Source organism: Sorex fumeus, unplaced genomic scaffold (assembly GCF_029834395.1).
Source record: "Sorex fumeus unplaced genomic scaffold, SorFum_2.1 ptg000045l, whole genome shotgun sequence".
NCBI lineage: Eukaryota > Metazoa > Chordata > Mammalia > Eulipotyphla > Soricidae > Sorex > Sorex fumeus.
Window position 1 is genome coordinate 10863516 of NW_026606102.1, and position 25868 is coordinate 10889383.

General features: G+C 42.3%; 2 protein-coding genes across 2 annotated transcripts in view; one reads left to right on the forward strand and one right to left on the reverse strand.

The window, feature by feature from the left end:
* The window catches only part of FYB2 (FYN binding protein 2), a 313439-nt gene that overhangs the window by 119819 nt on the left and 167752 nt on the right, over positions 1–25868 (forward strand). The window lies entirely within an intron of this gene.
* Positions 1–25868, reverse strand: part of C8A (complement C8 alpha chain) — a 72773-nt gene that overhangs the window by 30036 nt on the left and 16869 nt on the right. Inside the window, exons 3-7 of the mRNA XM_056122175.1 lie at positions 23836–23980; positions 22718–22865; positions 17823–18012; positions 9300–9500; positions 8445–8685 (exon numbers count right to left, since the gene is read on the reverse strand). Of these exons, the coding sequence (XP_055978150.1) occupies positions 8445–8685; positions 9300–9500; positions 17823–18012; positions 22718–22865; positions 23836–23980 (925 nt within the window). The remainder of the gene's footprint in view (positions 1–8444; positions 8686–9299; positions 9501–17822; positions 18013–22717; positions 22866–23835; positions 23981–25868) is intronic.

Consider the following 25868-nt stretch of genomic DNA (forward strand, 5'->3'; position numbering starts at 1 on the left):
CTGAAGCTCTGGGAATAATAAATATTTGGTAAACATGATACCAACACAGTACAACAATAGATAACTTTTTAATTATTAATGTATGCATGGGGAATAAGTGCACATATAGATGGTTTCATTTCATCTTCCCAACATTCCCAGGAAATATGTGCTGTCACTGTAATATTTAGAAGGAAAGGAAACTAAGTCATGGAGGGATTAAATAATTTGAGGATCAGTCAGAAGTGATGGAGATGAGTTTGAATTCAGGCAATCTGATTCAAAATATTTTTCAGTAGTTGGTATTTCATTAAGTATTTATGAAAGTCTAAGAAATGCACTAAATAATTTTGTGATGAGTTTAGTTGTTGCTCACAAACACTCTATGAAGTCAATACTATGAATATATCTAGCTGAACCTATGAGAAACTTGACACTTAAAATGGTGGACTAGTCTGCCCGTGGTCACATAGCTAGTAAATGACAGTAACAGATATTGTTCTGATTAGTCACTGAATCACTTAACTTCCCGTTAGTCGTCGATTTGCTCGAGCGGGCGCCAGTAATGTCTCCATTTGTCCCTGTCGCGTGCTAGTGTAGCCCAATGGCATCTGTTAGCTCCGGGAACATGAAGGGCCTCAAACTGATCGTTCATGATCTTGACGAAGAAGTCTGACCATCTGGTAGGTGGGCGGCCACGCGGTCTTTTGACATCCATGGAATCCAATCAGTAACAGCTCTAGTCCAACGGTCCTCTTTAAATCTCATTACGTGACCAGCCCATCTGATTTTCGACACCTTGGCAAATGAGACAGCGTCCCTGATCCTTGATCGTCCACGGATGTCAGAACTCCGGATTCGTTCTCTCATTTGAGTGAAACGTGATATTCCAAGCATAGCTCTTTCTATTCTTCTTTGGGAGACCTGAATAGCGTTCTCATCTTGTTTGCGTAGGGCCCAGGTCTCTGAGGCATATGTTAATGCAGGAAGAACAGTGGAATCAAAGATATGTGCCTGGAGCCAGAGGTTACGAAAAGTATTCGTAACGCCCGCCTGTCCTTCGCCAACTATAAGACCAAGATGACTGCCCTCCGACGTCCTGATGGATCCATCACATCCTCCAGAACGGCAATGGAGAAGATTATCCATGACTTCTACTCAAATCTCTTTGATAGCCATGTCCACTTGCCGACATACCAAATTCCACAGGATGGATATGTCGTTCCCAACATTCTCCCTTCCGAAATCAGACACGCCATTTCATCGATAAAGAAACAAACAGCACCTGGCCCAGACAAGGTCAAACCTGAACACCTGAAGGACCTGCCGTCAGTACTCATCAATACACTGGCTCGGCTCTTCACTTGCTACCTGTCTGAATGCAAGGTTCCGTCCCAATGGAAAACCAGCAGGACCGTACTACTGTTCAAGAAGGGAGACATCCATGACATTGGCAACTATCGCCCGATCTGCCTATTGTCTGTCATCTACAAGTTGTTCACTCGAGTCATCCTAAATAGGATTGGCAGAACACTAGGTGAAGGACAACCATGCGAGCAAGCAGGGTTCCGCAAAGGATTCAGCACCATCGACCATATCCACACGATAACCAAGCTCATTGAGGTTTCTCGGGAGTTCAAGATGCCGCTCTGTTTAACGTTCATTGATTTAAAGAAGGCCTTTGATTCTGTTGAGATGGAAGCGGTCATTGAAGCCCTAGCCAATCAGGGTATTCAAGCCCAATACATCAGGATCCTCCGTGAGCTGTATTGCGGATTCACTACCAGGATCTCACCATTCTACAAAGAAGTGATCGTTGATGTCAAGAGAGGGGTGCGGCAGTGTGATACCATTTCACCGAAACTCTTCAGTGCCACCCTCGAGAACATCGTGCGACGACTGGAATGGGAAGGAATGGGAGTGAAGATAGATGGTCGGCAACTACACCACCTCCGCTTTGCTGATGACATTGTTTTAATAACACCAAACATCAGCCAAGCGGCACAAATGCTGGCTGACTTTGACCGTGAGTATGGAAAGGCAGGACTACAGCTGAATCTTACGAAGACAATGTTTATGAGAAACAGCCTTGTTCCTGACGCCCCATTCGCTCTCAATGGAACGACCATCTCCGAATGCAACAGCTATGTGTACCTAGGTCTAGAGGTCAACATGACAAATGACCTGGCACCCGAGCTGCGCAGGAGGAAGAGAGCGGCTTGGAACGCCTTCAAGAACGTCTGATTAGTAGTCAGCATTAAAAAAGGGAAAAACCAACATTTCCTTGAACACATCATTCTCAGTCAACAAGCCTTGTTATTCCTCTTTGAATTTTGAAGAAACTGAGACAGAAAACTAAGAGCCTTGTCCAGGGATGCAACTACTCAATGGTTAAGCCAAGACCCCCACACCTCTGCCTCCCAGCTAAATCTGACTTCAAAGTCTGGACACCTTGAAACCATGTTACTAGCATGTTTCCTCCTTCCCCACTGATCAAATGACTCAATCCCACCCATATCTGTAATTCATGTTAGTAAATAACTACTGTCTGACCACTGTTTACTTTGTCACAATGCTTCTTAAAATATATTACCTCAGTTAAATTTCACAATAGCCTTGAAGCAGTTTGTTATTAACCAAGGCTCAGAGATGTGAGTATTTGACTTGAAATGGCAAAATTGGGTCCAGAGAGAAAATATAGTGGGTAAGGTGCTTGCCTTACATGCAGCTGACCTGAGTTTGAGCCTCAGCACCACATATAATCCCTTGAGCACCTCCAAAAGTGACCCCTTAGCACAGAACCAGAAGTAAGCCTTGGGCGCTACTGGATGTGGCCAAAAGATCAAAAATAAATAAATAAATGGCAAATTCAAGAAAAGCAAATATATCTCAGTAGAGTTATTGTTTTTACTACCACTCCCTGCTCCCTTCTGGCTTTTAGGAAGTCACTGTATTCCACTTATTTTCTTCATAAGCCAAACATCAATAGAAGTTATTTTCTATAGTCTTTTCAGAGCTCTCTTGCTATGACCAAAAAAAACAAACAAACAACAAATCATGAACATGTGGGGTCTCTATTCTATTCTCTGCATAATCTCATTCACAGCATCCCTGAAACAGGTATCCAATCAACTAACTTAAATTATTTAACCGGTAAGAAACTACTGCATTTAGCATTTTGAGAGACAAAAGGCACAGAAGCTGTAAGCATGCCAAAATCTATGTCAGCCACAGGAAAGAAAGATGCCATCATTGTCCCAAAGGCGTGGACAGGCCATTCACCCAACCTCAGATGCAGTTCTCATTCTTTGTGGCTCAGTGTGCTGAGCAGTGGCCATGGCAATGGAGAGGAAGGGACAGATTGGAGGTGGCAAGGAGGTGAGTAACAAAATGTGGAGAGGAGTAGGGAAAGTAAAAATTCTTCACAGGCTATAGCCCAACAAAAGCAACTGGGATGAAAGAAAAAAAATCCCTGGACTTAGAGATTGGGGAGATAGTCAAATAGGATAAATCATTTGCCTTGCATGCAACTGACCCAGATTTGATCCTTGAGACTACATAGAATCCCATAAGTACCCCCAAAAGTGATCCCTTAGAATAGAGTCCAAAGACAGTCCTGGACACCGCTGTGGGTTGCCCCAAAACAAAAGCCTGGATTTTAGCTAAGATTATCTTATGTATTTTTCAGATAATTAATAAAGATAAAACTTTGCAACATCAATTCCATCTGTGGTAAAAGTGATTTTAAAACTATCCTCTCCTACATAATTTTATTGAATAAAAAGTTATACAAAGTCCAACAGGTACATGACAAATTCTTAACATCATGAATGATTTGCTCGAGCGGGCCCAGTAACATCTCCATTGGAGACTTTGTTGTTACTGTGTCTGGCATATCGAATACTCTCGGTAGCTTGCCGGGCTCTCATGAATGATTAAGGAAATACAATCAAACCTACACTGTGCTTTCACCTGACACCTGTGAAAATAGCTACTATAAAAAAAAAAAAGAGATAAAATGGCCATGATACACAGACCCACAAAATAATCTCGAAATTGAGCAGCTCGCTTCAGAGATGCCTCCAGATTTTAAGCCAGGCCCATTTCACCAGGGTGCCTCAGATGGGAGCAGGCGTCATCCCTCCACCTGCCCCCTAAGAATCCTAGCAGCCTCCAACTTCCAGAACCCAATGAGAATCCCAGGTACATGTGATCATGATGGCAAATTCCAGGCCTCAATGGATAGGGGATGGGTCCGTCTTTCTCCTCTCCCCAACCCTATGGAACCTTAGAGGTCACACCCATGAACTGCCTTGGGCTGATATTTAAGCTCCTTAATGACCATGATCCAGAGAAACAAAACAGGATCAGAACCAAGAAGTTCACTGCAGAGATTTCTCCAGACCTGAATTATCTAAAATTTTAGACTCCCAGGAGAACACAGCCACATGACATCTTATGCTATTTATAACAAGGAATACAAAATAAATTATCTAGCGTCTGCCTTTTCAGCAGGTTTGAGTTGTGGCGGGAAAATTCGAAATAATGGTGGTGGGACTGGTGTCAAAATATTACATGTAATTCTTTATTGTGAACAAATTTATGAAAACAAATTTTAAAATAAAAATTAAAAAGAGATAATAGTTGCAGGCCAGAACAATAGTATAGAGTATAGGGCACTTTCTTTGCATGTTGACTGAACTCCGTTCAACCCCCAGGATTCCATATGATCCCCTGAACCCTGCCAGGAGTGATCCCTGACTAAAGAGCCAGGAGTAATCCAGCAGCATAACCAGGTGTTGTCCAAAACCCAGAGAGAGAGAGAGAGAGAGAGAGAGAGAGAGAGAGAGAGAGAACAGGTGCAGTGAGGGAGAGAAGGAAAAGAGGGAAGGAGGAAGGGAGGGAGGAAGGGAGGATTCACCATTCTCTACTGTCAAGTAAGAGATGAGAAGTTGGTTAGATAAGAAGAGGCTACATTGGTTTTAGAGGTAAGGTGAATGGGCAGATCGCACTGATGAAGGCCAGGAAGTAAGTGATAAACGTGGGATGGCATTGATAGTCTTGTCTATATACTCAGTTTCCTCTACTATTTCATAAGTGTCACAAGAATGGTTGCCTCGTTGATGTTGTAAATCTAGCACTGCATGCAAACTCCCTCAACTTGGTTTCATAAATAAACATATAAACAAACAAAATGATGGGATAAGTAACTGAGGTCAGACAGACCAGCCTCACAGAGGTGACAAGTCAGTACTGGGTTCACAAGAATAAGCTAATGTTGGTCTGGTTGGCAGTGCAAGGAAGCATATGAGAGTGCTCAGTATGTCAAAGGTAGCAGGAAATACCCATGACCGAACCATGTCACTGGAGAACTTGACCAGCTCAGGGAAATAGTCAGCCCAGTAAAGGAGTCAGATAGTAGAGAAGACAGAACAGTGAATAGACTCTGTCATACCTTGATGCAAAGACAGATATCTAAAAAGGAGTGAAGGAGACAAGAGTATGTATGTACATCAAATCCCAGATGCATCCTGATTTCTATAGAAGATAAAAAGCTGTTGGTCATGGCCTTTGAGAAAATTCCAGTTTCCTACTGAAGTCAAAAACCACCCTCCCAATATTCAAGACTTCCCTAGAGTCCTGCTGCATGGCTTCATGCTTTATTTGGGAGAGAAGCATTTCATCTAAAAGTCACTTTAGATGAAAGCGGGCTTGTGCATCCTTTGGGAAAAGCCCAGAGAGGATCTAAAGCAAATCCAAGGACAAAAGATCCCCCCAGAGCAAGTCAGCTAATGTGGTTTCACTTAAACCATTCTACACCACTCTCCACTCTTTGAGAACATGAATGTGCACCACATGGGGTATTTGTTAGAAAAAAAAGTACTTAATATTATATAAATATTATTAAAGTCATACTACTGATCAAACACACAAAGAGAAAATAAGAGTGGTTGAGAAGGAAAATGGAGCTACAAGAAGAGAGAGGGGAAAGATAGTGGAGAGAGAGAGAGAGAGAGAGAGAGAGAGAGAGAGAGAGAGAGAGAGAGAGAAGGGAAAGATTGACCCAGAAAGAGGAGGGATCAAAGAGACAAAGAGCAAACATCAAATATGGAGAGAGGATGTTCGTGATTCTGTTTGTCGAAGGGAAATAAGGTAGATGTTTTTGTTCTTTGTAGGTTAATATGTAAATGACTTTCTGATTTATTAGCGGTCTCCAGCAGATGAGGTGATGATTAGCACATTTCCATATTTATAGAAAAGCAACACTAACTTTCCAGATTTATAGAAAATCAGCTCTTCACAAATAGCAAATTGTGCTATTATCGACATATGGTTTTCTATAAACAGAGCTGAGGTAATTATCCCTGGGACAATTTGTTGGTGGGCTCCTTTTGAATATTAACCACATTGGAAGCCCGTTTCTGCCTCACAGATTTTAAAGAGGAGGGGCCATGAGACACCCCAGGCAATTAATTAGTAATCCAACACCAAAGAGGGGAGCCCAAATGAAAGACTTTACAGGACCACATGGTGGAACAACTATAGTCCAGTATTCTGATGCCAGTTCCCTGCAGCATGGACAAAGTAATTCACCTCCCTGAGAAGCTAGCGTCTGTATTTCTGGATCAAGACCTAAGATCACACCAAGCTCCAGGTGCTGCCGAGTTTGTTAAGTGAGAATATAAACAATAGCACCTAGAACCTAATGGGTCTCAATAAATATCAGCTTCTTTTCTTTCCTGATATATTTATGTCATTCACAAATGACTCCCTGGAGTAAAATTTCCAAAATCTCTTTATGGTACTCCATACTTTTCCTTTGTACCATGACTCCATACATATGTACGTCTTTGTGGAAAATGTTTCTGAAAGCAGTAACTTCACTGTCTATAATACCTTAGAGCTTACAATCCACTCTATTTTCTATTGTATGTTTTTTTTATTGTGATCCATATGCTGATTTGCAGGCTTACTATTGGGTTTTAATCTGCAGTTTGGTAAGAATTGGTTGCAAGAAGCTGGGGTCTATATTTAGATCTACTGACCATAGTGTACAAGCACTCAGTAGATCTATACATTAAAAAGTGTGAATACAAAGCTAGAATCCTGAAATTTAAACTAATGCTCCTTTTCAAATGACTGATCTTGCTCTGTATATTCACTGTATACTACATCCTGTGTTGTAATCAAGAGAACAGCATTTGATGGACCTGATATTTCTAGTTTCTGTCAAATATATTACTACGTAGATCAGAAAAGAATTGTAAAGATGTAGAAATTTTTGTTTGTTTGGGGGTTATACTTGAGGATGCTCAGGATGACTCCTAACTAGATGCTCAGGGGTCACTCCTGGTGGTGGGGCAACTTGTGGTGCCTGGGATTGAAGCCAGGGCTCCTGCATACAAATCATGCACTTCAACACTCTGACTCTTCTCCTCAGTACCTAGAAAATTATTTTTGATGACTAAAATGTAGATGATTTATATGAACATGGTGATATAAGGAAATTAACCGCCTTGTCTGGGAAATTTATTTGAGTTTAATAAAGAAAATTCCTTTATTTGAACTTAAGTTTTACAATGTGACTACATCTCTCATGCTTTTGCTCATTTCGTGGACTAGGTCAGTGGTTTCAAACTGCATTAAACTGCTTCCCACCCCACCCTATCCCGAGTTTCTGGTGTAGTGAGTTTGGAATGGCACCTGAGAACTTGCATTGATGAGAGATTCACAGATAAGGTAATGCTGCCCATTGGAATTTCACCTTAAGAATTATTGCTTTTGTAGTTTAGAGCAAGACCACAAAGGTTAGTGATGTCATGCTCAGCACTTTAGACTTTATTCTTAGTTCTTTGAAATGCTAGACAAGGGCGCACTATTGTCACATATATTACAGGGAGATCCTTCTGATGGCAGTTGTGAGCTTTTCTCTAGAGACCACTTAGGAGCTGATGCAGTTAGTGAAAGATGCGAGCCTATGTAGCCCTGTCAGGGTGGAGCTACAGGAGAGTGGAGGGCTGGGAACTGTTCAGGAGACAACTGAAGGACATTGACATTCTACAGAGGTTTAAGAGAGGGATAATCTGAGATGATTCCAAGCTTCAGACCAACTTCTTGACATTTCTTTTCATAGGAATATACATTTAAAGCACGTTTTTACGTTTCACATCATTAAAAATTTCCCAAATATTTATGGTTAAGAGGCACCTTTGATACTGTAGGATATTTGGGGGTGAGGAACGGGGATAGATGACATATCTGGGCTCAAGTTCTGTTTGTGGTACTTATTAACTAGTTATTTCACCCTTGGAACTTTTGTTCTCTGGAAATATACTACTAAAGTAAGCTTGTAAGGCTGGAATTAAGTAAAAATTGGATCATGCATTGCTCCTACTATTCAGATCACCAGGCCATGTCTTGGTGAATGAACTGATCACTGTGTAGAAAACTTAAGTTGTACTTACCAACTGATTCCATTTTCTCTTGGTCAATTACCAGGATATATTCATAAATGCCACCCATGGATCCAGATGTTATATAATGGGTGCCATAGTCATTGATGAACTTGGCATACATGCCATAATTATAATGGTCTGGAAGTTCCATTAATGACTGCAACATTCCTTCATCCAGCACAATATTGTTTCTTCTCATCTTAAAACTAGCAGTCTGCACCTTGGTAAAAATTCTCTCGAAGACATATTTCTGTCAACAACAACAACAACAGCTGACATTGAATGGAGGTGGGGGGAAAGGCTCACATTTTACCAGATAAGACTGTACAAGTGTTGACATTGGTAGCTGGGGAAGTGTATAGTTTTTTCTGTATAAATATTCAGGTAAGGTATATTATTAGATTCTGCAAATATATTTATATTTCTGTATATGTATATATATATCAGTGGATAGGAAGTTAGTGGCAATGTCTAATGAACAATGAAATATTGTACATAGTGTCATTCAGTGTTAGAAAGCAAGGCTAACTTTAGAATTCCTCTAGGCTAGTGTAAAAAGATCTGACTGTTTCTCTGTAAGATTACCATTCTAAATATTTCCCTGTAGGCTCCAGGTAACCACAAGAACGGATTGGGTGAATTGATAAGAGTTCTAGTCTTAACTTTAAATTTATTCCCTTTGTGATGATTCTGTGTGCCAAAGTGTAATAAGAAAAACAAACATGATTACCACTCATCAGACATTTCCAATTACACAAGCAAATTAAGGTTCAATTACTACTGTACTTTTTAATGCAATTAAGGTAATACGTGTTCAGAGTTGATTATGGAATACTGTGTGACACAGGCATTATGTTTTAATACCTTATTTTTGAACTTGCTTAACTTATCCAAGAGTACAGAATCTCGTGACCCAGATACTCCCACTTGTCCTATTAAGGGGCTTCGTGCAGGGCCAATCCCAAAGGTCACTCCACCTGACACAGATTTGGAATTCCTCATGTTTGAAAGAAGGTCATTGGCATTATAATACACCTCTGAGGATATAGTAGTATCTGCCATTGCCTGCAAAAGAAACAAACTGGTATGAGCTGTGTGCACACAGCACTTTTTTTTTGCTTTTTGGGTCACACCCAACAATACACAGGGGTTACTCCTAGCTCTGCACTCAGAAATTACTCCTGGTGGTGTTCAGGGTACCATATGGGATGCTGGGAATCGAACATGGGTCAGCCGCGTGCAAGAAAAATGCCCTACCCGCTGTGCAATACATCGCTCCAGCCCCACACAGCATTTTTTTCCATTTCATTTTTAGTGTCTTTGGTTTATAACATCTAGTTTGGGTTATTACAAACAATTCTTTGGAAAGGAGAATCTAAGCATCAGACTGATATCTAGTAAAACACAGGAGAAACAGGGTGTTTATTTACTCAGTAGTATTACTATTAAAATATTTATTTTAGTCAATCTGCAGAAGACACACACACATGCAAATGATTCAGATAAAGTGCTATATTGATCTGAATCTGCCTTTCTTCCCAACTGGCTTCTCCATCATGAAGAAAAAGTTTGGCTCTGCAATGGAAAGATCCAGAAAGCCATGTCATCTGCTTCATGGGTGTGCACTTTTTGAAGGAAAGGAGTTAAGGAAACTGCAAATATTCTCAGTGGAAATCTTTCATGTTGCCCTATAATATCTAGTTCTTTTATTCCAGGCACACAATAATGATACATTTCTTTCCCAACTGGAAACAAGCATGGTCTTGGCTTTGCTTAAGCCAAGCAAGCAAGGAAGGAAGGAAGGAAGGAATGAACCTTAAGGAAGGAAGGGTCAGAACACAGGAGGGATTTGCTCTGCTGTCAAGAGAATATGTTGTGTATATGGTACCTCCATTTGTTGGGGACCCGGAGCATCTGTTATAACCAGAGACTCATTTCCATCTTGGAATGGACAAGTCACATATTTGGGGAAGTTTGGCTTTAAAACACTAAGATTGCTGAATCCTCTGTTGCTACAGCATGGCCTTATCTACCTTGACTAACACATTGATCCTAGACCAAAGATTCCCAGGGAACCTACCAATCCCTTCACAGGAAAAAAAACCCTCAATATTCCTATGCAAATGTACCTTCTTCAAGTGAACAAACAGTACTCCTCAACTGTATCTGAGGTATCATCCCTCTAGATCATTTCAGTATCCCAATTGTATCTGACATATTGCCCGCCCACCCCCCCAGATCATACTGATACCCACCCCCAACCAAAAATAATACCTCCACTTTGGAAGGCACATCCTTGAGTTTGGGAACTGGTATTGTGTATGTCTTCTAGATTATTTTTCTACAGGTCTAATAGTAGTGGATGTCAAAGTGGTTAGGGATGCCAGCTTCTTGAATGAAGGCCTTATTACCCTGACCTTATCCTTTGTTCATATTTTTCTCTTGAGGCACGTGGGGACAGGATTATTGTTCAGAATCCTGGGATTCTACCATCTCTCTCTACAGATTCTATACTGTTGTAATGTGCTTGAGTACAGAGGTATGATGTGTTGAAATGCTCCTGTACCTTCTAAATGGTATATTTCTGGACTTACTGCAGAGAGATGTGAGCAAGAAACTTGTCTCTGTGTTCACCTGCAGGGCAGCTTTAAGCCTGAAACTTGATGTAATTTTCTATATTTAAATATCAGTCACCATCCTCCCATTGTTCATTGATTTGCTTGAGCGGGCACAGTAACGTCTCTATTGTAACAATTGTTACTGCGTTTGGCATATTATCACAGGTAGCTTGCCAGGCTTTGCCATGTGGGCGAGATACTCTCGGTAGCTTGCCGGCCCCTCCGAGAGGGGTGGAGGAATCAAATTCAGGTCAGCTATGTTGGCCGCTTGTAAGGCAAACTCCCTACTGCTGTGGTATCACTCCAGCCCCATATTAAAATATATTTTATATTAATGTTTTCATTTATATAGCACTGTTGCACTGTCCTCCCATTGAGAGAGAGAGAGTGATCACTTGATCACTTGACATCCCGTTACTCATCAATTTGCTTGAGTGGGTGTCAGTAATGTCACCATTCATCTCTATCATGTGCTAGTGTAGCCCAATGGCATCTGCTCACTCCAGGAACATGAAGAGCCTCAAACTGATCATTCAGGGTCTTGACATAGAAGTCTGACCATCTCGTAGGTGAGCAACCACATAATCTTCTGATGTCCCGTGGAATCTAATCAGTAATGGCTCTAGTTCAGTGATCATCTCCAAATCTCATTACATGTCAAGCCCATCTGATTTTCGATGCCTTGGCAAACGAGACAGTGTCCCTGATTCTTGATCGTTGATGGAGGTTGGAACTCCAGATTCTTTCTCTCATTTGAGTGAAGCATGATACTCCAAGCATACCTCTTTCAATTCCTCTTTGGGAGACCCGAATAACATTCTCATCCTGTTTTCGCAGGGCCCAGGTCTCTGAGGCATATGTTAATGCAGGAAGAACAGTGGAATCAAAGAGATGTGCCCAGAGCCGGAGGTTCTTTGTCCTCTTAGCTATTTCTACAATGCTCTTGAAGGTGTTCCAATCCACTCTCTTCCTTCTGTGCAACTCAGGTGCCAGGTCATTCATCAGGTTGACTTCTCGACCTAGATATCATAACTGTTGCATTCAGAGATGTTCATTCCATTGAGAGCAAATGGAACGTCAGGAAAGAGTTCGTTTCTCATAAACATTGTCTTCATGAGATTTAGCTATAGTCTGACCTTTCCACATTCACGGTGGAAGTCAGCCAGCATTTGTGCCGCTTGGCTTATTTTAGTGTTATTAGAATGATGTCATCACTGAAGTGGAAGTGGTGTAGTTGCTGACCATCTACCTTCACTCCCATTCCTTCCCCTTCCAGTCATCGCATGACATTCTTGAGGGTGGCAATGAAGAGTTTCAGTGAAATGGTATCACCCTGCTGAACCCCTCTCTTGACATTGATGATCACTTCCTTGTAGAATGATGAGATCCTGGTAGTAAATCTGCAATACAGCTTATGGAGGATTCTGATGTATTGAGTTTGAACGCCCTGTTTGGCTAGGGCTTCAATGACCGCTTCCATCTCAACAGAATCAAAGGCCTTCTTTAAATCAATGAACATTAGACAGAGTAGCATCTTTAACTTCTGAGAAACCTCAATGAGCTTGGTTACTGTGTGGATATGGTCAATTGTGCTGAATCCTATTCGGAACCCAGCTTGCTTACATGGTTGTCCTTCATCTAGTGTTTTGCCAATCCTATTCAGGATGACTCGAGTGAATATCTTGTAGATGACAGACAAAAGGCAGATTGGAAGATAACTATAGCCAATGTTGTGGATGTCTCCCTTCTTGTATAGTAGTACAGTCCTGATGGTTTTCCATTGGGATGAAACCTTGCATTCAGACAGGTAGCGTGTGAAGAGCCAAGTCAGTGTATTAATGAGTACTGATGGCAGATTCTTCAGGTGATCGGGTCTGCCCTTGTCTGGGCCGGGTGCTGTTTGTTTCTTTACCAATGAAATGGTATGTTGGATTTAAGAAGGGAGAACATTAGGAATGACATATCCATCCTGCAGAATTTGGTTTGTGGGCAGGTGGACATGGCTATTGAAGAGATTCGAGTAGAAGTCATGGATAATCTTCTCCATTGCCCTTCTGGAAGATCAGGACATCTGAGGGCAGTCATCTTGGGCTTGTAGTTGGCGAAGAACAGGTGGGCATTGTGAATGCTTTTTCTGGCTTCTGCCGCATCTGCCAGCACTGCTGCTCTTCTCTCTTTGAGGTCTGCCTTGATTGGTTCTCTGCACTGCTTTGCGAGCTTGGACATTCACTTGCAGTTGCCTGAGGCTTGCGCCAAGCTATGTTTGTGAATGAGCTTGAGAGTTTTCGAAGATAGGCATATTTTTGTGGCTATCTCTCTCTCTCAGCATTCCTCGTACAATCATGGACATGCTGAACCAGTCAATCTTATTCTTTGTCAATGTTGTCAATGACAGCATCTTCCCATGTTGCCGCAATAGTGCCAAAGAGCTCCCAGTTGGTGGTCATTCTTGGAGTACTCTTCTTAAACTTTGCAGCCCTTTTCTGTGGAGGCCTTTTCAATGAAGATAGAATCTCTGTGAAGTAGAATTTTGCATGAAGAAGATGGTGGTCTGATCCCATTTGGAATTTTGGGACAACAGCTACATCAGTCAGGCAAAACCATCGATTTAATATGATGTGGTCAATTTCATTGTGGAACCATCCACCGGGAGACTCCCATGTCCAAAGTTTAGATTCAGCCTTCTGGAACTGTGAGTTACCATGAATGTTCTTGGTCGACATGATGAACTCAGATAGTCTCTCACCCTTTTCTTTCCATTCTAGGCCATGGGTCCCGATATGGAGTTCTTTGGCTGATCTTCTTGGTCCTATCTTGGCATTAAAATCACCGACAATGAACTTGTAGAATGTGTAGTCTTCTTTATAGAATTTCTCCAGCTCCATGTAGAACTTCTCAACTTCTTCTTCATCATAATTGGATGTTGGTGCGTAAACAATGAAGATAGAATCTGCTGGCAGTGAGGCACATCTATTCAAGTGTAATCTTCTGATTCGGGTTGTTAGACATTCGAATAAATCAATGCTCATGGCCAACTTTGTGTTGACAAGGACACTGATACCACCAACACCTCTTCTGTCATATGTTTCAAAGGGACAATTCTTCTCCAGTGTTGAAAATGGCATGATGTGGTTGATGCCTTCTCATCGCGGTCAGACCAATGATGTCGTACTTGATCTTTCACGCATGCACCATCAGGTCCTCAATGGATGCATTCGATTCCAGCATATGTGCATTGAAAGTACATATAGTCATTTTTATTTATTTATTTGATAATTTTATTTATTTATTTTAATTTTTATTAGTGAGACACCATGAGGTACAGTTGTAGACTTACAAATTTTGTGCTTGGGTTTCAATTATACAATGATCAAATACCCATCCCTCCACCAGTGCCCATTTCCCACCACCACAGATCCCAGTATCCCTCCCACACCCCATCCTCCCCATCCCACCGTGCCTCTGTGGCAGGGCATTCCCCTCTGTTCTCTCTCTCCTTTTGGGTGTTGTGGTTTGCAAAAGAGGCATTGAGTAGCAATCATGTTCAGTCTAGAGTCTACTTTCAGCATGCTTCTCCCATCCTGGGAGGATCCTCCCAACACCCTTTATTTGGTTCTCCCTTCTCTATCTGAGCTCCCTTTTCCCCTAACATGTGTGGCTGGCCTTCACGCCATGGAGCAAAATTCCTGGTACTAATCTCGGCCATTCTTGGGTGTTAGTCTCCTATTTTGTTACTTTATTTTCCCCAAATGAATGCAATCTTTCTATGTCTATCCCTCTCTTTCTGACTCATTTCGCATGTAGTACCACTTGTATGTAAATTTCATGACTTCATCTTTTCTAACAGCTACATAGTACTCCATTGTGTAAATGTACCAAAGTTTCTTTAACCAGTCATCTGTTCTCGGGCACTCGAGTTTTTTCCAGATTCTGGCTATTGTAGAGTGCTGCAATGAACAAACAGGTGCAGATGTCACTTCGACTATACTTTTTTGCTTCTCTGGGATATATTCCCAGGAGTGGTATTGCTGGGTCAAATGGGAGCTCAATTTCTAATTTTTTGAGAATTGTGCATACTGTTTTCCAAAAGGGCTGAACCAGTCGGCATTCCCACCAGCAGTGAAGGAGGGTCACTTTCTCGCCACATTCACGCCAGTACCGGTTGCTTTTGTTCTTGTGGATGTGGGCCAGTCTCTGTGGTGTGAAATGATATCTCATTGTGGTTTTGATCTACATCTCCCTGATGATTAATGATGTGGAGAATTTTCTCTACAGAAATGCCTAAATCCATTCGGATTTCTTCTTTGAGAAAGTTTCTGTTCATTTCATTGCCCCGTTTTTTGATGGGGTTGGTTGGATGTTTTCTTCTCGTGGAGTTCAACCAGTACTTTGTATATCCTTGATAACAACCCCTTGTCGGATGTGTATTCAGTGAATATGCTTTTCCATTCTGTATACCAGACAGTCATTTTGTCCTTTTTTTTTGGCAGCCTAGTTCGGCCTTGAGATTCTATAAGCCTCTCCTTCCTCATCCTTCTTAATGCTGCCATATTGGTGGCTCTTTCAGAGTCAGGAGAGTGAGACCCATTGTATTTACTGGTTTTGACATATCGAATATGCCACAGATTTGACATATCAAATTGCCAGGCTCTGCTGTGTGGGTGGGATACTTTCAGTAGCTTGCCAGGCTCTCTGAGAGGGATAGAGGCTTTTAAAGCGGCCTCTAATTGCCTTTGCAGGTGTTCCCATGGTTCAAACCATGTTTGAACCCTATCAAATATGCTGCGGTAATCCTTGAAGATGGATATTAAGTGTCTTATGATGCGGCCGTGCCATCCAAAAAGCGGCCTGGAGAATGGCAGTGGCTGGGTAGTGGAGGTAGTAGAGGTTTATTCAGTAAAGCGAATATATATAATGAAATATTTAAAATACCAATTTAGGCACTAACGAGATATTACTGAGGCCAAGGTACTTGTCTTACATGCAGCTAACCTCAATTTGATATTAGGCAACACATGGTTTTCTGAGCACCATTAAAAGAGCACAGAGGCAGGAGTAAGACCTGAGCACTATTGGATATAGGATATAGTTCTCAAAATGCCGATTTAATAATAATAATAATATCTCTATGTTTTTTATGTTGATCACTTGATCACTTGACATCCTGTTACTCATCGATTTGCTTGAGCGGGCACCAGTAACATCTCCATTCATCCCTGTCACGTGCTAGTGTAGTCCAATGGCATCTGCTCGTTCTACAAACATGAAGAGCCTCAAACTGATCGTTCAGGGTCTTGATGAAGAAGTCTGACCATTTCGTAGATGGGCAGCCACACGATCTTTTGGCATCCTGTGGAATCCAGTAGGTAATGGCTCTAGTCCAGCAGTCATCTCCAAATCTCATTACATGTCCAGCCCATCTGATTTTCGATGCCTTGGCAAACAAGACAGAGTCCCTGATTCTTGATTGTTGATGGAGGTCAGAACTCCGGATTCTTTCACTTGAGTGAAGCATGATACTCCAAGCATAGCTCTTTCAATTCCTCTTTGGGAGACCCAAATAGCATTCTCATCCTCTTTTCGTAGAGCCCAGGTCTCTGAGGCATATGTTAATGCAGGAAGAACAGTGGAATTCATGAGATGAGCTCAGAGCCAGAGGTTCTTCGTCCTCTTAGCTATTTCTTCAATGCTCTTGAAGGCATCCCAAGCTGCTCTCTTTCTTCTGCGCAGCTCAGGTGCCAGGTCTTTGTTATGTTGACTTCTCAAGCTACGTACACATGACTGTTGCATTTGGAGATGTTCATTTCATTGCGAGTGAATGGAACATCAGGAACGAGACCATTTCTCATAAATAAACATTGCCTTCGTGAGGGACTAGAGTGATAGCACAGCGGGTAGGGCGTTTGCCTTGCAAGCAGCCAACATGGCCGACCGGAGTTTGATTGCACTGCCCCTCTTGGAGAGCCCGGCAAGCTACTGAGAGTATCTCGCCCACACGGCAAAGCCTGGCAAGCTACCTGTGATGTATTTGTTATGCCAAACACAGTAACAATTGTCACAATGGAGACATTACTGGGCCTGCTTGAGCAAATCAATGAACAACGGGAGGACAGTGACAGTGACAGTGTCTTTGTGAGATTCAGCTGTAGTCTGACCTTTCCACACTCACAGTTGAAGTCGGCCAGCATTTGTGCCACCTGGCTAATGTTTGGTGTTTTTTATGTTATGAGGATTAAATGAGGGAGGGGGTCGTGTGTGAGTAAAAATACTGGACACAAGAAACATTCTCTAAAGCTGTCAGTATAGACATTTCACCCAGAGGGTAAAGGCTGAAGAAATCAATGGCTTAAAGCTGATCATGAATTATGTGGTGCTTAAGTAGCCAGAAAACTACAGCATTTGAGAAATGAGAGAATCTTTGGGATTTCAATCTCAGATAACTCCCCCCCCACACACACACACACACAGTTCCACACTGGAAACTAAGAGACACAGGTGATGAGTGCAGGGCTAGTGAAACAGAGCCTCAAAATTTCAGTCAGCCACTTCTTGAGGGCAAGAGTCACTACACTGTGGAAGATCCTATCTACTTACATTCTCCCAGAGCCTGTCCTGGAAACATGTCCTATGACTCCAAACCCAGAGATTCAAGCCCACATATGTTGCGATATTTTTGCAATGGACCCAAGATTTTTTAAGTGGGAATAACTCCCGCCCGCAGTCAGGCATCTCTCCCTTAGTGACTGGGAGCATCCTCCCACAGGCCTACCTCAAAGTGATACTTGAGGAAGTTGTAGGGTTTCCGGAAGTACTTCTCATCCTCCCCATAGTAGAGGCGCTCACAGGTAGGGTCGTAGCGCAGCTCCCTCCACTCGCCGTTGTACACCGTCTCACACTGGCCCCCATAGTACCTGGCATCGTACACACTCTGTACTCCTTCCTGGGTCAGGATATTGTACCTAAATGGAAAAGGCAGGCAGCTTCTGGAGTGAGCATTGGACTGGAAAAATGGTATTTAAAAATCCATGGTTTCTCAAACTGCGTTCTGTGAAACTCTAGGGTGATCCGAAGTACTTCACTAAGTACCTCATTTTATGGAACAGTGAGAGGCAAAGGAGTTGAACCAAGCCAGGGCTGCCTTTAACCAGAGTAGCCAGATAGTTTCTTTCAACATCTAGATCAGAGTTGCCACATAAGAGGTACCTCTAATTCTTTAAGCCCATGTTCTCCAATGAACATGTATCTTGCTTGATTGTCTCAATATCATTTTGTTGCCTATTTCCACTCTGAAGAAGCCTATGTTCTCTCCCAAACATGTATCTCTCTCTCTTTCTCTCTCTCTCCTCACACCTTTCTAAATAAGTTTCAATAAAAACTTTCTTGCTTCACACACACACACACACACACACACACACACACACACACACACAAAGTTACCTCTAAGTATGTGTGGAATAAGTCGTAGAAGAATATGTATCCTTATCTAGAGTCTAGAGTCTGATTCCATTTCCAGTCTCATCTCCTCAAGCTGTGTGACCTGTGTTAAACCATGTAACCTCTTTGAGCCTCCCCTCAGTCATCTGTGAATATTATCCCCCTGATCCTAACCAAGCTAAATATGAATCTGAAACTTGGGGAGGAATCCTACATACTAAGTGCTAAATAAATGCTGCCATTATTTTCATTTGCATTGCTTCAGAAAAGAACTCTGCTGCTAAAATAAAAACCAAAAGCTTTGAACTAGAGTAACCTGTGGTGCTGTGTTGAGAGTCTATTCTCTCATACAGCAACAGAATATCAGAGACCGCAAATGCCTCAGATCAGGGAGATTGCTGTTCAGTTTCCACCTCAGGTATTTACCAACAGGTTGATTTTGAACCATCATAGAAGTATACAGAAGTTCATTTTTCTCATTTGATGAGTAGACTTCCAGGCTTTGTGAAGTTCAAATGTTGGAATTATAGCAAAACAGAAGTAAAGTTGATCATACTTACTAGATATTGAATACATGATTGATTCTTCCTGTCCCCTAACCTAAGAACCTTCTAGAAATATGTTTTCCTACATAGCTATAGATGTAGCTCAATGGTAGAGCAATTGCTTTTGTGTGTGTGTGCGTGTGTGTGTGTGTGTGAGAGAGAGAGAGAGAGAGAGAAAGCGAGAGAGAAATATTTTCCCAAACTTTTCTCAAATTTTCTAACTTTCTGCCCACAGCCATGTTTTAGGTCACCCATGCTTTTTGCCTTATTTAGGTAAAGAAAAAAATGTTAAGTGGATAACATGCAGTTTAATTTCCTAAAAGCAGAAAACTGAACAAAAACCTTTAGGATTAGTTAATAGTCCAAGGAGCTTGCAATTGAAGAGTCATATGTTACAAGCAATAAAATACGTTTATATGCCTCTCAAATTCCAATTTGGTCCTTGAGATCCAAATCAAACATTGCCTCCTTCATACAACTGTTGATATCTGGAGAATCCTTCCTCCCTCTGTATCTCTTTAGATATTTGAATTTTGTCGATTGCATGGTGTTGGTCATGTTTATTTATGACCTCTGCAAAAAGGCACAAAAGCAGACGATGAGCAGGGGAAAACCTGAATCCAACCTACTTCAGAGGGATAAATGGATAATTACAGAGCACCTGGCAAATAGCAGAAATTCAATATGAGTTAACTTCCTTCTTCTCTTCCTTTCTCCATCTCTTTCTTCTCATTAGTGGAAGTGATGTAATAATAGCTTTGATGAATTGAACACACACTCTACAAGACATTTAGCATACATTAGCTTTCAACCTCATGACAATTCTGCAAATGCAGAAATTGAAGCTCAGAAAAATTAAGTAGCTTGCTTATAGTCTCAGCTGGATTTATTTCCTAGAGTTTTTGACAATAAAATCAAAATTTCTTTCCTTTACCGTGTAGTTTCTGTCTTCCCTCCCATTGAACATGCTTCTGTCTGTTTCTTTTTAAATATAGGCTCTTTGATGGGTCAAACTTTCAAAGAAATAATAAGCTCTCAGCTTGCACTGATAACCTTTAAGCATAGAAGGATACTAATATACATTTGGAATAGCCTATAATAGCACCCTAGTAAATGTGAAAAGACCTGGAAAAAGTCCTCTTTCTAGAAATTTTTACAGAAATATTCAGATGATGTGCTCAAAAATATGTACCCAATGATGTTAATTTTAGTATTATTTATAAGAGGGAAGAATTGGGAAACACTCTAATCATCTTTCAAAAATAGTCAAGGGACTGGAGCTATAGGTCAGAGGGAAGGGCTACTTGCCTTTCTCACAACTGACCTTGATTTGATCCCCAGCATCTGATACACTCCCCCAAGCAATGCCAGAAGTGATCCCTGAGCACAGAGCCAGAAGTAACCCCAAGAATAAATAGTTTAAGTTTGGCAGGTCATAGATCTCTGTTGAAACTACTCAAGTCTACCATTGTAGGGTGAAAGCTGATTCAAACAAAGCTTTATTTACAGCAGACAGCAGACTGATTCAGCCTTTAGGCCATCGTTTGTTGGCCTCTGAGCATACTGTGCTTCTGGGGACAGGCAGTAGAAAATGTGAGATGAAATCTTCACAATATACTCTTAGTAAAGGTAAAGGTAAAGGCCCTCCCGTTGATCGTCGATTTGCTCGAGCGGGCCCAGTAACGTCTCCATTAGAGACTTTGTTGTTACTGTGTTTGGCATATCGAATACTCTCGGTAGCTTGCCGGGCTCTCTCTCTCTCTTAGTGAAATATATATATATATATATATATATATGTACATATATATACACACATACACAAAGTAGTATGATTACAAAGATCTGAAATATATTTATGTCTATAGTACATAATACATAGAGGAATATTTTACTAAAAATGTACTTCTTTGGTGTATATGTATACAATCTGAAAGAACCTATAGCAAACCATTATTAAGAATAAGTTTTAAGGAGCAACATGAACAAGGGTGATCGATGGGGTATAGGAGAGGGGAGGGGAAAGGGTTTCCATCTTTACCTCAAGCATGTATTACTTCTGTATCAATAAGTAAAGTGTTAAACTGGGAAATGGTTAAATTAAAAAGCAACAGGAAAAAGATCATCCCAGGAACAGCCTAGGAGCATGGACTGCTCTATCTGAATGTAACACTCTGGACGATTCCAAGAGCAGACATGTACCTCTCCCACCTCTGGTGAGTTCAAGGTCAAAGTGCCACGATTCGTTACTGGAGAGACATCTTGTCTTGGATTGCAAACAATGCCTTGTTAGCCAGAGCTCTGGCCTCTTCTCTCTGGAAATAATGAGCCTGTACACTTTGGTATCCTTCCTCTTCTCCAAGGGACACCAGTCCTCTCAGATTAGGGTCCCATCCTCATGACCATATGCACCTGTTTCTCAAAGGCCTCATCTCCACATATGATAATGGAAGCAGTTAGAGTTTCTAATTAGGAATTTTAGTGGGGTGTAGTTTAGTTCATACAACTGGGTTAGGATTATGAGGAAGACCACTTAGGAGGAAGCAGTTTCCTCTCCTCAAAAGAAAAGAGTACAATATCTTGTAGCAACTGAACATGCACAGTGAAAGCAAGTGAGGATTAAGGCTGATGGAACCTCAGAAAAACAAACTGGTGATGGAGAGTAAAAGAAGGTCAAATGGCTACTTCAGCCCCTCTCTGCCTCCTCGCCATATGGCGTGTTTTCTTTTAATTGTCTCATATTTTAACCGTGGCAATTCCAGCAACTGGGGTGCAAAGCAGAAAGTAAATGGAACTACTGGAATGTGTGTGGATTCAAGAAGAGTTCTCTTCTGGGGAATTTGTGGGAGGCTACATAGAAGAGGTGGTCTCTATAAAATCCTCCGAAAATGGTATTGCGATAACAGCTGAGCAGAGGAATGGGTAGGGCTAAGAGGGAAGGGGTCCCGCAGTCAGCTCTCAGAAGAGTCACATCATCTGGGCATGAGCAACACCACCAGCTGACTGAATGTTTGTATCCCTCTCCAAACTCATATGTTGAGACTCAGTGCCCAGAATGATTATCTTAAAACAGGTCATGAGGACAGAGTTTTCAGGAATGAATTAGCATTCATAAGTGAATACCCCAGTTCTTTTCCCCCTTTTGAGTATTAAAAATAAGGTCTGCACAACACCCAAAAGGAGAGAGAGAACACAGGGGATTGCCCTGCCACAGAGGCAGGGGGGGATGGGGGGATGGGGGTGGGAGGGATATTATCCATGGTGGTGGAAAATGGGCACTGGTGGAGGGATGGGTATCTGATCATTGTATAATCAAACCCAAGCACAAAAAATTGTAAATCTACAACTGTACCTCATGGTGTTTCACTAATTAAAAAAATTAATAAAAAAACTTAAATATTTAAAAAAATAAAATAAAAATAAAAATAAGGTCTGTACCCTGACATAGATGTCACCCCTGAATTATTAGAGAGAAATCCCTGTTTTTCCAACCTCCCAGGGTGGGGTATTTCACTAGAGAGGCTGAAGAGATTGAGACCTCCACCTTGGAGTCAGGGAGTGCTGTCTCTTCCACAGATGCCCACAGAGGCAGAGAACTCCTTCAAAGAGACCCGTCTGTGCTCTGATTTGACGTCCCTCTGGAAGAGGACTTTCTCCCAGGCCCCGGGCTGACAGAAACAGGACTCACCCCCTGGCCGCCTTCTCTGACCCTGGAATGGGCTCGTACTGGGTACAGTCATCCTCTGGTACCCTGACATCATCGCAGTCACTCTCATCAGAGCCATCAAGGCAATCCATGTCCCCGTTACATACCAGGTGTTGTTTCAGGCATCGACCTGCAATATGAGAGACTGTAGATGCTTCTAGAACCTTCTAGACTCTTCTCTCTCCTTCCTGTCCCCGTCCATAGTCCCCAGGACTGTTCAGCATCTGAAACGGCCTTCAGACTCTCCTTCCTGCTCTACCCTTTCTCCGTCCTCAATGTTTGTTTGTTTCATTCCTGTGTTTACTCCCCTTGAGCTCCCTGCTCTAGCTGTCCGCCCCAACACCCCACTCCCATCGCATCCCCAGTTATCCTCACTAATCCACATTCACATGGAAGCTTTCTGGAATGAATGTCTGGTCATGACATCCCCCTACTCTTATTTCCCGGAGACTAGCCCTTGTCTCTTCTAAACATTGTCATCGTCCCTGCTCTACTTCCTACCTCTACCACCTCCATCTCCCTCACTGACTGCAACTCCCCTGGCCCTGTGTCTTGGCATAGCTTCTTCTAAGCTTTTATTTTCTTAGTCTCCACCCCAGTAATATTTGAAGGTTACTCAGATTCCCCAGGGCAGATAAGGTGACCCCCTGACAGAAGGTCTCTTGGAAGATAAGGGTCTTGAAGGCAGGGCTATGGTGAGCAAAGGTGCACCAGCTAATCTCAGGAGACAATCATTGATTCCTTGCAAGTCTTGCTCTCAAGAAGACTATGAGGGTCTTGAGATGAGGCCAATTGTGTTTGCTTCTCCAGGTTACCAGCAGTGAGCACACTCCCTGCATAGAATCAGTGCCCAGATACTAGTTATTTAATATGAGGAAGAATGAATGAACTGTAGCTTCTCTAAATGAATCAACAGATGTTCCTACAAACTTGCATCAAAACCACTTAAGCTGCTGGCTTGGCTCAAAAATTTATATTTCTGGGCCCCACCTGAAGTGACAGGAGATGGGCTCATGGGGGTGTATTTTAACAAGTTCTCTGAGGAGTGTTGTACATCTTAATGCATCAGCCCAGCTGTTCATTCCCGGAAAGCCACTCACCTGTTTCCTTGCACTGGAAATCCTGGCCACACTGAGCTGAATTCAGACAAGGCGTGGAACTGTGACAGCTGGCTTGATCCCAGACACTGCCGCTGCAGATGGTGCCCCCAAACTTGTTTGGCTGCAGGAGGCTTCGGTACCGGTACTACATGGGGGTTTTGAGCCAGATATGTTCATTGTCTATCAATCAGCCAAGATTTGAACAGGCATATCTCTACTCAACATAAGGAAGAAGAGTCTGTGATTGAGAGCTGCCTAAGAAGCTGTCTTTTTAAGGACATGAGTGTTCCCAATGAGAGGTGGCACCGTCACCAGCTGCAACATTAAGTAGTACCTTCCAACAGCAAAGGAAGCACTTAGATAAGATACACCTAGACATCTAGAGTCTCTCTGCTTGCCGGGCGGGGTAATCATTGCACCTCCTTCAACCACTTCCTGCCTAGTCACCCTTCAAGACTCAGGGCTTAGCACCCTTGGAAGCTGTCCCTAGCTATGGATGCTGCAGGGTCTTGCACTTTTCAGTAAGATGGTGGTCCACTCTGTGTATTTGTCTACCTTTCTCTCTATTGTAGGAACAATTTGCAAAGGGGCTGGGATGGCAGAGGATGGACCTGAATGATTTATCTTCATACACATGGCATTGATCTGTGGTCAAGTACACAAATAGCACTTTCAGACCTATGATTTTTCCTTCCCAGAATTTCTTGTGTTCATGGTATTCTTTGGTGCCTGCTGGAGCAAATCAATGAGCAACGGGATGAGAAGTAATACAAGTGATGATATTCTTCCTGTTTCATCTGGGGTTCAGTTGGGAAGAATCTCACCATATTCCTTATGGGGAGGTGGGAGATAAACCAGGTAAGTTTAACTCTAGCCTACTACCTGCTACATTGGAATTACCCGTTGAGAATTATTGGTTCCTGTCTCTCCCTAAGCTGTCAGACCTCCCTGAAGAGTTGCCTTCAGATCTATTGGAAAGGACCTATTCTCTGGGTAAGGTTTCTGAGACCCGCTGGCTTTCTATAAAGAGGGAGCCCATCCAAAAGGTAGAGAAGACATGTTCTGAAAACTGTCTGAGTCCCTGAGTGCAGTTTTGATGGACAAATAGTTATAAGAGAAAGGATGACAAAGTACCCCAGTGTTGGATCCTTCTTTCTGCAAGGAGTGAAGTGCCAGGTAATAGATGGGAAGGAGAAAGCAGAACACCAGAATAGTAAGAGCAATATGAGATTTTACCCTTCCTTAAAAAAAAAAACTCTAGAGTCTACAAAACTGTTTAACAGGGTTGAGGAACTAATTCAGTGGTTAGAGTCCATAATCCTGACCTGGGGTCAGTTCCCAGCTCTGTTTGGTCTATCAGGTGTCAGCCCAGAAGCTTCTGAGCATCAGTGAAGCAGCTCTGGTGGTCCCTGGCACTATAGACCCTGAGTAGTACCACATCCTGAAGCCTTCATATTGAACTGTGGACCTGAACGGTCAACTCTCACTGTGTAGGGTGTGGAACTCAGGAGTTCTGAGCACTTCTAGGGATGTCATATATATATATATATATATATATATATATATATAGAGAGAGAGAGAGAGAGAGAGAGAGAGAGAGTGATAGCACAGCGGTAGGGCGTTTGCCTTGCATGCAGCCAACATGGCCGACCCGAGTTGGATTCCTCCGCCCCTCTTGGAGAGCCCGGCAAGCTACCGAGAGTATCTCGCCCACACGGCAGAGCCTGGCAAGCCACCCGTGATGTATTCGATATGCCAAACACAGTAACAACAAAATCTCCAATGGAGATGTTACTGGGCCCGCTCAAGCAAATCGATGAACAATGGGAGAGCCTTTACTTTACATATATATATATATATATCCTGTCCTGTCCTGTCCTGTCCTGTTCTCCTGTTGTTCATCGATTTGCTCGAGCAGCCCAGTAACGTCTCCATTGTGAGACTTCTTGTTACTGTGTTTGGCATATTGAATACTCTCGGTAGCTTGCCAGGCTCTCCGAATATATATTATTAAAATGCAAAACACGCAGAAT